This window comes from Myotis daubentonii, unplaced genomic scaffold, assembly GCF_963259705.1.
Source record: "Myotis daubentonii unplaced genomic scaffold, mMyoDau2.1 SCAFFOLD_42, whole genome shotgun sequence".
Lineage (NCBI taxonomy): Eukaryota > Metazoa > Chordata > Mammalia > Chiroptera > Vespertilionidae > Myotis > Myotis daubentonii.
Window position 1 is genome coordinate 820865 of NW_026775462.1, and position 16195 is coordinate 837059.

At 40.8% G+C, this 16195-nt stretch overlaps 1 protein-coding gene across 1 annotated transcript; it reads right to left on the reverse strand.

Annotated features, from left to right (window-relative positions):
• Positions 1 to 14133: 14133 nt before the first annotated feature.
• LOC132225747 (endogenous retrovirus group K member 10 Gag polyprotein-like) lies at positions 14134 to 15906 on the reverse strand. Its single transcript, XM_059680726.1, has one exon. It carries the CDS (start codon positions 15904 to 15906, stop codon positions 14134 to 14136), a length of 1773 nt encoding a protein of 590 aa, XP_059536709.1.
• Between the last annotated feature and the right edge of the window lie 289 nt (positions 15907 to 16195).

Below are 16195 nucleotides of genomic sequence, written 5' to 3' on the forward strand. Positions count from 1 at the left end.
AAAATACTGGTAATGTTTACATGTACGGGTACTTCTGGTGGCGTTTTCACGGGACTGTGCTTTCAAATATTAAGAGTTCATGTTTACAGAGCTCAGAATTGGTGTCTAAAGCCTTGGAATGACGAGAATAGTTTTTATGTTTACAATTTAGGAGGATTGGCTTTGGCTTTTTTTTGTGTGAATCAGTTAAAATGGTGGCGGTTCCAGTAAATACTTCTAAGCATACTGTCTAATTGTGGTAAAACTGTTAAAATACACAATGAGAGTTCCCAGAAATGATTAAGAACGTGTAATAAACATCTCAAGTACACGTAAATAGATTCTTGCTACATTTACTGTCGAATTAAACACGGAGGTTTCCAGTGGAAAGCTGTGAAATGACGAAAATACTGGTAATGTTTACATGTACGGGTAATTCTGGTGGCGTTTTCAGGGGACTGTGCTTTCAAATATTAAGAGTTCATGTTTACAGAGCTCAGAATTGGTGTCTAAAGCCTTTGAATCACGAGAATAGTTTTTGTGTTTACAATTTAGGAGGATTGGCTTTGGCGTTTTTTTTGTGTGAATCAGTTAAAATGGTGGCGGCTCCAGTAAACAGTTCTAAGCAAACTGTCTAATTGTGGTAAAACTGTTAAAATACACAATGAGAGTTCCCAGAAATGATTAAGAACGTGTAATAAACATCTCAAGTACACGTAAATAGATTCTTACTACATTTACTGTCGAATTCAATCACGGAGGTTTCCAGTGGAAAGCTGTGAAATGACGAAAATACTGGTAATGTTTACAAGTCCGGGTACTTCTGGTGGCGTTTTCACGGGACTGTGCTCTCAAATATTAAGAGTTCATGTTCACAGAGCTCAGAATTGGTGTCTAAAGCCTTGGAATGACGAGAATAGTTTTTGTGTTTACAATTTAGGAGGATTGGCTTTGGCGTTTTTTTGTGTGTGAATCAGTTAAAATGGTGGCGGTTCCAGTAAACACTTCTAAGCATACTGTCTAATTGTGGTAAAACTGTTAAAATACACAATGAGAGTTCCCAGAAATGATTAAGAACGTGTAATAAACATCTCAAGTACACGTAAATAGATTCTTGCTACATTTACTGTCGAATTCAACACGGAGGTTTCCAGTGGAAAGCTGTGAAATGACGAAAATACTGGTAATGTTTACAAGTACGGGTACTTCTGGTGGCGTTTTCACGGGACTGTGCTTTCAATTATTAAGAGTTCATGTTTACAGAGCTCAGAATTGGTGTCTTAAGCCTTTGAATCACGAGAATAGTTTTTGTGTTTAAAATTTAGGAGGATTGGCTTTGGCGTTTTTTTTTGTGTGAATCAGTTAAAATGGTGGCGGTTCCAGTAAACAGTTCTAAGCAAACTGTCTAATTGTGGTAAAACTGTTAAAATACACAATGATAGTTCCCAGAAATGATTAAGAACGTGTAATAAACACCTCAAGTACACGTAAATAGATTCTTACTACATTTACTGTCGAATTCAATCACGGAGGTTTTGAGTGGAAAGCTGTGAAATGACGAAAATACTGGTAATTTTTACAAGTACGGGTACTTCTGGTGGCGTTTTCACGGGACTGTGCTTTCAATTATTAAGAGTTCATGTTTACAGAGCTCAGAATTGGTGTCTAAAGCCTTTGAATCACGAGAATAGTTTTTATGTTTACAATTTAGGAGGATTGGCTTTGGCATATTTTTTGTGTGAATCAGTTAAAATGGTGGCGGTTCCACTAAAAAGTTCTAAGCAAACTGTCTAATTGTGGTAAAACTGTTAAAATACACAATGAGAGTTCCCAGAAATGATTAAGAACGTGTAATAAACATCTCAAGTACACGTAAATAGATTCTTACTACATTTACTGTCGAATTCAATCACGGAGGTTTCCAGTGGAAAGCTGTGAAATGACGAAAATACTGGTAATGTTTACAAGTACGGGTACTTCTGGTGGCGTTTTCACGGGACTGTGCTTTCAAATATTAAGAGTTCATGTTTACAGAGCTCAGAATTGGTGTCTAAAGCCTTGGAATGACGAGAATAGTTTTTATGTTTACAATTTAGGAGGATTGGCTTTGGCTTTTTTTTGTGAGAATCAGTTAAAATGGTGGCGGTTCCAGTAAATACTTCTAAGCATACTGTCTAATTGTGGTAAAACTGTTAAAATACACAATGAGAGTTCCCAGAAATGATTAAGAACGTGTAATAAACATCTCAAGTACACGTAAATAGATTCTTGCTACATTTACTGTCGAATTAAACACGGACGTTTCCAGTGGAAAGCTGTGAAATGACGAAAATACTGGTAATGTTTACATGTACGGGTACTTCTGGTGGCGTTTTCACGGGACTGTGCTTTCAAATATTAAGAGTTCATGTTTACAGAGCTCAGAATTGGTGTCTTAAGCCTTTGAATCACGAGAATAGTTTTTGTGTTTAAAATTTAGGAGGATTGGCTTTGGCGTTTTTTTTTGTGTGAATCAGTTAAAATGGTGGCGGTTCCAGTAAACAGTTCTAAGCAAACTGTCTAATTGTGGTAAAACTGTTAAAATACACAATGATAGTTCCCAGAAATGATTAAGAACGTGTAATAAACACCTCAAGTACACGTAAATAGATTCTTACTACATTTACTGTCGAATTCAATCACGGAGGTTTTGAGTGGAAAGCTGTGAAATGACGAAAATACTGGTAATTTTTACAAGTACGGGTACTTCTGGTGGCGTTTTCACGGGACTGTGCTTTCAATTATTAAGAGTTCATGTTTACAGAGCTCAGAATTGGTGTCTAAAGCCTTTGAATCACGAGAATAGTTTTTATGTTTACAATTTAGGAGGATTGGCTTTGGCATATTTTTTGTGTGAATCAGTTAAAATGGTGGCGGTTCCACTAAAAAGTTCTAAGCAAACTGTCTAATTGTGGTAAAACTGTTAAAATACACAATGAGAGTTCCCAGAAATGATTAAGAACGTGTAATAAACATCTCAAGTACACGTAAATAGATTCTTACTACATTTACTGTCGAATTCAATCACGGAGGTTTCCAGTGGAAAGCTGTGAAATGACGAAAATACTGGTAATGTTTACAAGTACGGGTACTTCTGGTGGCGTTTTCACGGGACTGTGCTTTCAAATATTAAGAGTTCATGTTTACAGAGCTCAGAATTGGTGTCTAAAGCCTTGGAATGACGAGAATAGTTTTTATGTTTACAATTTAGGAGGATTGGCTTTGGCTTTTTTTTGTGAGAATCAGTTAAAATGGTGGCGGTTCCAGTAAATACTTCTAAGCATACTGTCTAATTGTGGTAAAACTGTTAAAATACACAATGAGAGTTCCCAGAAATGATTAAGAACGTGTAATAAACATCTCAAGTACACGTAAATAGATTCTTGCTACATTTACTGTCGAATTAAACACGGACGTTTCCAGTGGAAAGCTGTGAAATGACGAAAATACTGGTAATGTTTACATGTACGGGTACTTCTGGTGGCGTTTTCACGGGACTGTGCTTTCAAATATTAAGAGTTCATGTTTACAGAGCTCAGAATTGGTGTCTAAAGCCTTGGAATGACGAGAATAGTTTTTATGTTTACAATTTAGGAGGATTGGCTTTGGCTTTTTTTTGTGTGAATCAGTTAAAATGGTGGCGGTTCCAGTAAATACTTCTAAGCATACTGTCTAATTGTGGTAAAACTGTTAAAATACACAATGAGAGTTCCCAGAAATGATTAAGAACGTGTAATAAACATCTCAAGTACACGTAAATAGATTCTTGCTACATTTACTGTCGAATTAAACACGGAGGTTTCCAGTGGAAAGCTGTGAAATGACGAAAATACTGGTAATGTTTACATGTACGGGTACTTCTGGTGGCGTTTTCACGGGACTGTGCTTTCAAATATTAAGAGTTCATGTTTACAGAGCTCAGAATTGGTGTCTAAAGCCTTTGAATCACGAGAATAGTTTTTGTGTTTACAATTTAGGAGGATTGGCTTTGGCGTTTTTTTTGTGTGAATCAGTTAAAATGGTGGCGGCTCCAGTAAACAGTTCTAAGCAAACTGTCTAATTGTGGTAAAACTGTTAAAATACACAATGAGAGTTCCCAGAAATGATTAAGAACGTGTAATAAACATCTCAAGTACACGTAAATAGATTCTTACTACATTTACTGTCGAATTCAATCACGGAGGTTTCCAGTGGAAAGCTGTGAAATGACGAAAATACTGGTAATGTTTACAAGTCCGGGTACTTCTGGTGGCGTTTTCACGGGACTGTGCTCTCAAATATTAAGAGTTCATGTTCACAGAGCTCAGAATTGGTGTCTAAAGCCTTGGAATGACGAGAATAGTTTTTGTGTTTACAATTTAGGAGGATTGGCTTTGGCGTTTTTTTGTGTGTGAATCAGTTAAAATGGTGGCGGTTCCAGTAAACACTTCTAAGCAAACTGTCTAATTGTGGTAAAACTGTTAAAATACACAATGAGAGTTCCCAGAAATGATTAAGAACGTGTAATAAACATCTCAAGTACACGTAAATAGATTCTTACTACATTTACTGTCGAATTCAACACGGAGGTTTCCAGTGGAAAGCTGTGAAATGACGAAAATACTGGTAATGTTTACAAGTACGGGTACTTCTGGTGGCGTTTTCACGGGACTGTGCTTTCAAATATTAAGAGTTCATGTTTACAGAGCTCAGAATTGGTGTCTAAAGCCTTTGAATCACGAGAATAGTTTTTGTGTTTACAATTTAGGAGGATTGGCTTTGGCGTTTTTTTTTGTGTGAATCAGTTAAAATGGTGGCGGTTCCAGTAAACAGTTCTAAGCAAACTGTCTAATTGTGGTAAAACTGTTAAAATACACAATGATAGTTCCCAGAAATGATTAAGAACGTGTAATAAACACCTCAAGTACACGTAAATAGATTCTTACTACATTTACTGTCGAATTCAATCACGGAGGTTTCGAGTGGAAAGCTGTGAAATGACGAAAATATTGGTAATTTTTACAAGTACGGGTACTTCTGGTGGCGTTTTCACGGGACTGTGCTTTCAATTATTAAGAGTTCATGTTTACAGAGCTCAGAATTGGTGTCTAAAGACTTTGAATCACGAGAATAGTTTTTATGTTTACAATTTAGGAGGATTGGCTTTGGCATATTTTTTGTGTGAATCAGTTAAAATGGTGGCGGTTCCACTAAAAAGTTCTAAGCAAACTGTCTAATTGTGGTAAAACTGTTAAAATACACAATGAGAGTTCCCAGAAATGATTAAGAACGTGTAATAAACATCTCAAGTACACGTAAATAGATTCTTACTACATTTACTGTCGAATTCAATCACGGAGGTTTCCAGTGGAAAGCTGTGAAATGACGAAAATACTGGTAATGTTTACAAGTACGGGTACTTCTGGTGGCGTTTTCACGGGACTGTGCTTTCAAATATTAAGAGTTCATGTTTACAGAGCTCAGAATTGGTGTCTAAAGCCTTGGAATGACGAGAATAGTTTTTATGTTTACAATTTAGGAGGATTGGCTTTGGCTTTTTTTTGTGAGAATCAGTTAAAATGGTGGCGGTTCCAGTAAATACTTCTAAGCATACTGTCTAATTGTGGTAAAACTGTTAAAATACACAATGAGAGTTCCCAGAAATGATTAAGAACGTGTAATAAACATCTCAAGTACACGTAAATAGATTCTTGCTACATTTACTGTCGAATTAAACACGGAGGTTTCCAGTGGAAAGCTGTGAAATGACGAAAATACTGGTAATGTTTACATGTACGGGTACTTCTGGTGGCGTTTTCACGGGACTGTGCTTTCAAATATTAAGAGGTCATGTTTACTGAGCTCAGAATTGGTGTCTAAAGCCTTTGAATCACGAGAATAGTTTTTGTGTTTACAATTTAGGAGGATTGGCTTTGGCGTTTTTTTTGTGTGAATCAGTTAAAATGGTGGCGGCTCCAGTAAACAGTTCTAAGCAAACTGTCTAATTGTGGTAAAACTGTTAAAATACACAATGAGAGTTCCCAGAAATGATTAAGAACGTGTAATAAACATCTCAAGTACACGTAAATAGATTCTTACTACATTTACTGTCGAATTCAATCACGGAGGTTTCCAGTGGAAAGCTGTGAAATGACGAAAATACTGGTAATGTTTACAAGTCCGGGTACTTCTGGTGGCGTTTTCACGGGACTGTGCTCTCAAATATTAAGAGTTCATGTTCACAGAGCTCAGAATTGGTGTCTAAAGCCTTTGAATCACGAGAATAGTTTTTGTGTTTACAATTTAGGAGGATTGGCTTTGGCGTTTTTTTTTGTGTGAATCAGTTAAAATGGTGGCGGTTCCAGTAAACAGTTCTAAGCAAACTGTCTAATTGTGGTAAAACTGTTAAAATACACAATGATAGTTCCCAGAAATGATTAAGAACGTGTAATAAACACCTCAAGTACACGTAAATAGATTCTTACTACATTTACTGTCGAATTCAATCACGGAGGTTTCGAGTGGAAAGCTGTGAAATGACGAAAATACTGGTAATTTTTACAAGTACGGGTACTTCTGGTGGCGTTTTCACGGGACTGTGCTTTCAATTATTAAGAGGTCATGTTTACAGAGCTCAGAATTGGTGTCTAAAGCCTTTGAATCACGAGAATAGTTTTTATGTTTACAATTTAGGAGGATTGGCTTTGGCATATTTTTTGTGTGAATCAGTTAAAATGGTGGCGGTTCCACTAAAAAGTTCTAAGCAAACTGTCTAATTGTGGTAAAACTGTTAAAATACACAATGAGAGTTCCCAGAAATGATTAAGAACGTGTAATAAACATCTCAAGTACACGTAAATAGATTCTTACTACATTTATTGTCGAATTCAATCACGGAGGTTTCCAGTGGAAAGCTGTGAAATGACGAAAATACTGGTAATGTTTACAAGTACGGGTACTTCTGGTGGCGTTTTCACGGGACTGTGCTTTCAAATATTAAGAGTTCATGTTTACAGAGCTCAAAATTGGTGTCTAAAGCCTTGGAATGACGAGAATAGTTTTTATGTTTACAATTTAGGAGGATTGGCTTTGGCTTTTTTTTGTGTGAATCAGTTAAAATGGTGGCGGTTCCAGTAAATACTTCTAAGCATACTGTCTAATTGTGGTAAAACTGTTAAAATACACAATGAGAGTTCCCAGAAATGATTAAGAACGTGTAATAAACATCTCAAGTACACGTAAATAGATTCTTGCTACATTTACTGTCGAATTCAACACGGAGGTTTCCAGTGGAAAGCTGTGAAATGACGAAAATACTGGTAATGTTTACAAGTACGGGTACTTCTGGTGGCGTTTTCACGGGACTGTGCTTTCAATTATTAAGAGTTCATGTTTACAGAGCTCAGAATTGGTGTCTTAAGCCTTTGAATCACGAGAATAGTTTTTGTGTTTACAATTTAGGAGGATTGGCTTTGGCGTTTTTTTTTGTGTGAATCAGTTAAAATGGTGGCGGTTCCAGTAAACAGTTCTAAGCAAACTGTCTAATTGTGGTAAAACTGTTAAAATACACAATGATAGTTCCCAGAAATGATTAAGAACGTGTAATAAACACCTCAAGTACACGTAAATAGATTCTTACTACATTTACTGTCGAATTCAATCACGGAGGTTTCGAGTGGAAAGCTGTGAAATGACGAAAATACTGGTAATTTTTACAAGTACGGGTACTTCTGGTGGCGTTTTCACGGGACTGTGCTTTCAATTATTAAGAGTTCATGTTTACAGAGCTCAGAATTGGTGTCTAAAGCCTTTGAATCACGAGAATAGTTTTTATGTTTACAATTTAGGAGGATTGGCTTTGGCATATTTTTTGTGTGAATCAGTTAAAATGGTGGCGGTTCCACTAAAAAGTTCTAAGCAAACTGTCTAATTGTGGTAAAACTGTTAAAATACACAATGAGAGTTCCCAGAAATGATTAAGAACGTGTAATAAACATCTCAAGTACACGTAAATAGATTCTTACTACATTTACTGTCGAATTCAATCACGGAGGTTTCCAGTGGAAAGCTGTGAAATGACGAAAATACTGGTAATGTTTACAAGTACGGGTACTTCTGGTGGCGTTTTCACGGGACTGTGCTTTCAAATATTAAGAGTTCATGTTTACAGAGCTCAGAATTGGTGTCTAAAGCCTTGGAATGACGAGAATAGTTTTTATGTTTACAATTTAGGAGGATTGGCTTTGGCTTTTTTTTGTGAGAATCAGTTAAAATGGTGGCGGTTCCAGTAAATACTTCTAAGCATACTGTCTAATTGTGGTAAAACTGTTAAAATACACAATGAGAGTTCCCAGAAATGATTAAGAACGTGTAATAAACATCTCAAGTACACGTAAATAGATTCTTGCTACATTTACTGTCGAATTAAACACGGAGGTTTCCAGTGGAAAGCTGTGAAATGACGAAAATACTGGTAATGTTTACATGTACGGGTACTTCTGGTGGCGTTTTCACGGTGCGGTGACCCGCACCTTGGAGAGGGTCCGACGGGTAGAGGTGGCGTGGGACTAAATACAAGAGACCATGAGACGGGGTTGGGAGGACTGGCACAAGGCACCAGCAACTTTATTTTTTACACACACTGTTTTATAGCTAAAGCTGTAGCTGGTCATGCTTCATAGATCACTGTTAGGGCCTGGCCTGTTCATAGGGAAGTAATAGATTGTTACAGGCTGGGCAAGACTGGGCAAGCTTTGTCTAGATTTATCTATGTTTGACAGTTACTATGGCAATCAGGTTACAGTTACTATGACAATCAGGTTATGCTAGCTTAACTACACTTTTAGCCACAGAGGTCATGCCTCGGTCAAGCCTTGTCTAGTTCCACTTTGCTGCAAACTCTAATAAAGCCTTAAACCTTTCCTGAGCTTTGACCTTAAAACCTTCCAGGATTGACATAGGGTAGAGTCCAGGGCTTTGCCATGTCCTCTGGTCAGCTTAGACTTTGCCAGCAGCATGACGGTCCCCAACATCTCCCCCTTCTTTGTTTTTTAGTCGAAGCTCATGGATGGAGGTCTGGATAGCTCGCAAGCTGGCTCCGAGGATTCGGATGCCGACTGGCAAGAAACAAAGAATAATTAATATCACACCAATTGTCATTGCAGCACTCCATAGTAGAGACAAACCATGAAAATGAGAAAACCACCCTTTAAGGGTGTCAAAGTTTTGCTTGGCCATCTCTGAGGGTGGAAGCAAAGGAGACTCAGAACTAGATATAGCCATAATTTCTTTATGTAATTTAGCAATGTCTAAGGACATATTAGTATGTTGCCAAATTCCCATCAAATGCATGCGGACTTGCTCCCAAGACCAAGCTGATATATTGTAACGCTTGGGAGTCACACAAATGCTGTCAAACTCGGCATGACACGAGAGGCTAGACCTGATTTTCAGGGCTTCTAACTGATCTCCCAAAAGGAGAATGGTCTGTTCTAGAACATCAAGACGCTGCTCAAGCTTCCTATCAATTTTCTCCTGTGCTCCCAGCGCAACGCTAATATTTTTAGCCAATTGATCCACATACTGAGCTGTATGGACTTCCTGCGTTAGGGCAATAGCTGCAGTGGTGGCCGTGGCCACTATTGTCACCAAAGCAACTATCCCTGCTATCAACATACCAATGAATCTCTTAGGCCTGTCTAAAAGTCCATGCAACTGCTTCAGAACTTCCAACCCTGTATGCTGATACCACTTCCCAGTCACATTCACAGGTATCATTACAAAGGCAGGTTGGTGCAAGAGCATAACATCAAATGGTCCCACCTCAGTGGAGATACAGTTAGTAAGGTTACAACCCGAACAGGTGATCTCAAACCCTTGATCCCCATGCACAATAGACCCCAATGGGTTAATATGAATAATACCAATAAGTAAAAGGTAAGGAGGAGGAACACAAGCAGTCACCTTAAACTCCTTAGTAGAACTACCGTGCTGATAACGAATATCGGAGGTGGCAGCCATTAGCCTCCACAGGGTAGGCTGAAATCCCCCAAGCTCTGAAGAGAGCATATGAGGCACCCAGCCTCCTGGGAAATGCATCCTCTGGATCTCAGACTCTCCAGAGGGATTAACTACCCCCCAATCATAGATGGTATAGGTAGTTCTGGCTAGAGTATGAGTAACTGGAAGCTCATGCCTACAGCGAAGCCACTGGGGATAGTTAAGAATTGGCCTCTTATCTATGCGCATAGAGGCGCAAGCAGGTATAGGAGGAGGATGAGGATGCTCATAAACATGAGCCTCAAAATCAGCTGGCCCCATTAAATCGAGTACATACTGCTTAGCCAGCCATTGACCATACTCCTCCTCGAGATCAGTAGGAGCAAGACCCTCAGTAAAGAGAGAACCAAAAGCAATGCGGATGCAATAGCTCCAAGTATGTTGTTGCTTAGAAAAGCATAGGGGTGGTCCTAAAGACCGTCCATGATAGGTGTAAGAATGAGCCACCTGAGAAGTAATAAATGTATTCTCCGGTGGTCCAAGAATCTCCGTGTCATTGAGAAAGACATGAACAGGAGGATCCTCCCATGTAACAGGTCTTAGAAAGGGGGGATCTGGGACATAAGCCCAATAGGTCTCCCCTGCTACTGGCAATACCTGCACAGTAAGCAGAGCAATGATGGCTAGAAACACATGATCAGGGGTCCTCGTCAGCCCCTTGTCGTCCACCATCTGGAGGGCCTCCGTGGTCAATCTCTTCACCTGCCCCCATGTCATCAGGGCAGCACGGTGAGTTCCCCGGGTCGTAGGGCGGCGGCGCCTCATACGATGGCGGTGCAGGCTGAGATTCCTGAGTCCCCCGGCAAGTGACTTCACCTCGTCGTCCGGGGGTGTTGCCATCCTCGGATGTGAGGCTGGTGGACTCAGAGTCCACCTGTCGGACAAGCCGGGCGGGAAGCCATCGTGGGGCGGATTCATCCCTAGGAAAAACACAAACACTCCCTCGGGCCCAAATCAAAACCGGATCGGGTCCCCTCCACTGCAGGGTGGCCGGGTCTTTCCACCGTACCAGGCCCCCGGGCGGAGTCTTGCCACTGCCCCAGTGACGCTCAGCTGCAGACCTATGTTGCTTGTCCAAATTTAAAAAATTAAGTGTAAAGAGAGAGTGTGACAGGATGTTATGGGGAGTTAACAGGAAACCCCCTGGCTCCCCCTTTTTTGTTTTTTCAAATTGAGCTTTCAGAGTCCTATGTGCTCTTTCTACTATTCCCTGACCTTGGGGGTTGTAAGGAATTCCTGTTAAATGGGTGATCTTGTACTGTAAACAGAATTGTTGAAATCCTTTACTGGTGTAAGCTGGTCCATTGTCTGTTTTTAAAATCTTGGGTACACCTAAAACTACAAAAGCAGCTAGACAGACAGCAACAACATGCTTGGTCGCTTCCCCCGTCTGTAACCTTGCGAAAAGAAATCCTGAATATAAATCTACAATAACATGAATATACCGCAAGGTTCCAAATGGCTGATAATGGGTGACGTCCATCTGCCACATGTGCCCAGGTTGCAACCCTCGCGGGTTGACCCCTTCAGACCGTGGGACATGGTTAATGTCCCCACAGGTGGTACACTGTTTGACTATCTGTCTGGCTTGCTCTCTCTTAAGACCAAATTGTTTTCTTAATGCTAGACTATTTTGGTGGAAATATTTGTGGGAAGCTTGTGCTTCCTCAAAAGCTCCTAATACCTGTCTGATAGCTTCATCAGCCTTATTATTACCTTCAGCTAATGGACCAGGAAGGCCAGAATGAGCTCTAATGTGACCTATAAAACAAGGATATCTTCTTTTTCTAATTAAGTCCTGAATAGATAATAAAAGTTCTATGACTTCTGAATGATCTCCTGCATGAAGGACAGCTGTTTCCAAGCGAGGCACTACTGTAGCTACGTAGCGACTGTCAGTAAACAGATTAAAGCCAGTGTCAGGTAAAGCAAGGAAAGCTGCATTGACTGCTGCGAGTTCGGTTCGTTGAGCCGATCTAAAATTGGTCTGAAAGACAACAGGTTGGTTATTTAAAACATAAACAGCTTTTCCATTACTGGATCCATCTGTAAAGACTGTGGGAACCCCTTTTATGGGGGAAGATTTGACTATGGATTCAAAAACAATTGGATTCTTAGTCCAAAAATCTAATAACTTAGAAGCAGGATAATGATGTCCTAATTGCCCCGAAAATTCTGCTAAGGAAAGTCCCCATTCTTCTGATGTTTGGTAAAGCCACGCAATCTGGTCTGCCTTGTAGGGCAGCACTATAAGTGCTGGCTCTACTCCAAAGAGCTGCTTGGACCTTTGCCTGCCCATACGTATCAGGGTGGCAACAGCCTCATAATAGGTAGTAATTACCCGCTTGCGTGTGGAAGGCAAATGGAGCCATTCAAGGGGGCCATCCTGCCAAAAAAGGCCTGTTGGTAAGAAGGGAGTAGAGAGAATAACTCCAAGTCTTGTTATAATCTATCCTGTCAAGAAATTGAGTGGCAATTATGTCCTCTACTCGTTGCAGAACAGCCTTTGCCTCAGGAGTTAATTCCCGAGGAGAAGTTGGATCTGGATCCCCTTTTAAAATCTCAAAGAGGGGTTTAATTTCTCCTGTTGTTAATCTTAAAGAAGGTCGAATCCAGTTAATATCTCCTAGTAGTTTTTGCCAATCATTTAAAGTCTGTAAATGCTCTGTCCTAATTGAAGTTTTTTGTCTTCTGATTTTCTGGCCATCTATTATTTGTCCTAGATATTGGTAGGGTGATTTAGACTGAATCTTTTCTTCTGCTATTTTAAGGCCTTGATTTTCAAGCCCTTGCTGAGCATGTTTGAATACTTTAGCTAATAACTCAGGACTAGAGGCTGCAAACAAAATGTCATCCATGTAATGTATTATATAAGCTTCTGGGAAGTTTTCTCTGGTCTTAGCTAATCCTTCTGCTACAAATTTTTGACATAAAGTAGGACTATTAGCCATGCCTTGTGGCAAGACTTTCCAATGGTATCTCTTCATAGGCTCTGTCAAATTAATAGATGGAACAGAGAAAGCAAAACGTTGACAGTCTTGTGGAGCCAGTGGAATAGTATAAAAGCAGTCTTTGAGATCAATAATTAATAAGCAATAATCACGAGGAATTGCCACAGGTGACGGCAATCCAGGCTGTAAAGGACCCATCACCTGCATGGTCTTATTGACCCCTCTCAAATCTTGTAATAACCTCCATTTTCCTGACTTCTTTTTTATAACAAAAATTGGACTATTCCAAGGGCTGTTAGAAGGCTCAATATGACCTAATTGGAGTTGTTCCTGCACCAACTCATTTGCAGCCTGTATCTTTTCTTTGGTAAGGGGCCACTGCTCTATCCAGACAGGATTGTTATTTAACCATTCTATTGGATCTGCTGTCTTGGATGCAGGAAAGAGAGAAGCCCCTACAAAAAAGGCAATTGATCTTGGGTGAACATCATCATCCCCATCTGTTGCAGGATGTCTCGACCCCAAAGATTCGCAGGAATCTTTGGAAGAACATATGGTTGAATCTCTCCTGAATGCCCTTCATCATCTCTCCATTTAAGTGGCAAGGTACTTCTCAAAGGACTATTTGTTTGCCCTATACCCTGTAATTCTGTGACTGCTACAGTGACTGGCCAATTCTTAGGCCAATAATCCAGGCTGAGTACTGAGACATCTGCTCCTGTGTCTAGAATGCCTCGAAAAGCTTTTCCATTCAGAGTCAAGGTTTTCAAGGGACGATCATGAGAAATAGACTGTACCCAGAAAGCAGCATCGGAAGAACCGAAACTTCCAGTTCCTCTCTTTGGTTGTAATGCTCTACCTACTTTTACCAAGGGCAGCAAGACTAATTGAGCTATTCTATCTTTGGGCTGAATAGTAATAATATTTTTTGGCGCAGAACACATCACTTTAATTTCTCCCTGAAAATCATTGTCTATCACTCCTGGCAGTACTTGGAGACCTTTCATGGTTAAAGAACTGCGCCCTAATAAAATTCCCACAGTCCCTTCTGGTAGAGGGCCAAATACACCAGTAGGAATAGCCTGCGGGGCGAGTTCAGGGGTGAGAACTACAAATTTAGTAGAGCTTAAATCCAATCCTGCGCTTCCCTCAGTGGCCCGTCGTAGGTCTTTGACCCGGACCTTTGATTCATCTGCATAATCTCCTGATCGGTCAATGGCTGTCGGCCTTGCTGCAGCATGGAAACTGCCCCTATTGTCTGCCGGGCCGGGGCTTGGCCCCTTTTGAAGTTTCCCTGCAACGGATTTCCATCCTTATCAGTTTTCGATCTACAATCATTAGCCCAATGTTTTCCCCTCTTGCACTTTGGGCAAAGCCCTGGGGATTTTTTGTTGTTTCCATTATTATTACTCTGCCCCTTTTTCCGACACTCCTTTTTCATATGTCCCTTCTGTCCACAGCCAAAACAAGTCATCCCTTGGCTACTAGTTTGCCTGACGATGCCCTCTATAGTTGTTTCCTTGAGAGCAGCCGCAAGTGCAACTCCTTGCAAATAAGAAGAACCAACATCAGCGCAAAGGCGTATATAGTCCTCAAGGGTTCCTTTTCTGTAATAAGGCCTAAGAATAGTCTGACAGGCTGTATTAGCATTTTCAAAAGCAAGCTGCTTAACTAGTAGAGTTCCTGCTTCTCCATCAGCAACAACTCTGCCCACTGCTTGCAATAATCTAGAAACAAAATCTTGATATCTCTCATCAGGTCCCTGCACAATCTTAGAGAGTTCCTCTGTCCTTCTCCCCGAAGGGAGTTTTTTCCATGCCTTTAAAACACAAGAATTTATTTGAATATAAACCTCAGCTGGGTAGCGTATCTGCACATCAGTTCCAGCAAAATTACCTTCTCCCAGTAACATTTCTAAACCCCAATTCTGCTGAGGATTCTGGCCCGATAGATGGTTCCTACGAGCCTGTTCTCGAGCATGTTCTTGAAATTCTGATTTCCATAGTAAATAATCTCCCCCAGAGAGACAAGCTCTGGTTAAAGTTCTCCAGTCATTAGGAGTAGTGGCTTGGTCAACTAAACTTTCTAATATGCTAACAGTAAAAGGAGCCGTAGCTCCATACTGAGCACATGCCACTTTTAGGTCTTTTAAAGTTTTTAGGGGGAATGGAATATGTTCACGAACTGTTTGACCTGGATTGTTAGGATCAGGCACCTCCTGGACAGGGAAGGCTAAGTTAATGCCCTCTATGTCCTCATCTCCTCTCTCCCGGGCCCTGAACAGAGCCTCTTCTAATGGAGAGCGAGTAGCTGACGGAGCTGTCCCTAAAAGAGGGGGTGGGGGAGGCTGAGGAGGAGCTGCTGGCCCCTCTCCTTCATGCTCATGCTTCCTTTTACTCTTTCGTAGTTTTTTCTGAATCTCATCCAATACTGTTCTCACCTGCTCAATACTATCTTTTGTTATGAAGGTCTCTTCCTCATCACCCCTCTCCGGGAAGTCATACAAATGATCTTCCTTAGGAGTGGGGAACTGCTCATTATCTTCCCTGGGCCGCTGAGGTCTCCTGTGAGAAGGCCCCGTCAGCGAATCCAGAGACCGAGAACGACATATGGACTCTGGCACAGACCCCAAGCTGTCCCTTACCAAACCCCAGATGGAAAATGCATCCAACGGAGTATGGGTCGGATTTCCAGCATGAAAGTCCTTAAGCCGTTGCCCTACTCGCTCCCAGGTCTCTGGGCTGACAGTACCCTCCTCAGGGAACCAGGGACACTGCTCATGAACAAACTTTAAAAACCTCTCTACTTGAGCAGCTGAGACTTTCACTCCTCTACTAACTAACATTGACTTTAACATCTGAGCATAAAGCAGCCTTTCTCTGGACTCAGATTGCCCCATTTTTACTCCCAATTAATAAGAATTAAATTTCCCCAGGATAACTCACTTTAACACTGAGACTTCTGACTTCGCCGGCAACTCTGGGGTCCTCACGAAGCCCACCTTCAGGTCCCTGTTCGGGCGCCAATCTGCGGTGACCCGCACCTTGGAGAGGGTCCGACGGGTAGAGGTGGCGTGGGACTAAATACAAGAGACCATGAGACGGGGTTGGGAGGACTGGCACAAGGCACCAGCAACTTTATTTTTTACACACACTGTTTTATAGCTAAAGCTGTAGCTGGTCATGCTT

What these genes read in the sequence shown, in the direction of transcription:
- LOC132225747 (XM_059680726.1), bottom strand. Translation starts at nt 15,906, where the DNA reads ATGGGGCAATCTGAGTCCAGAGAAAGGCTGCTTTATGCTCAGATGTTA.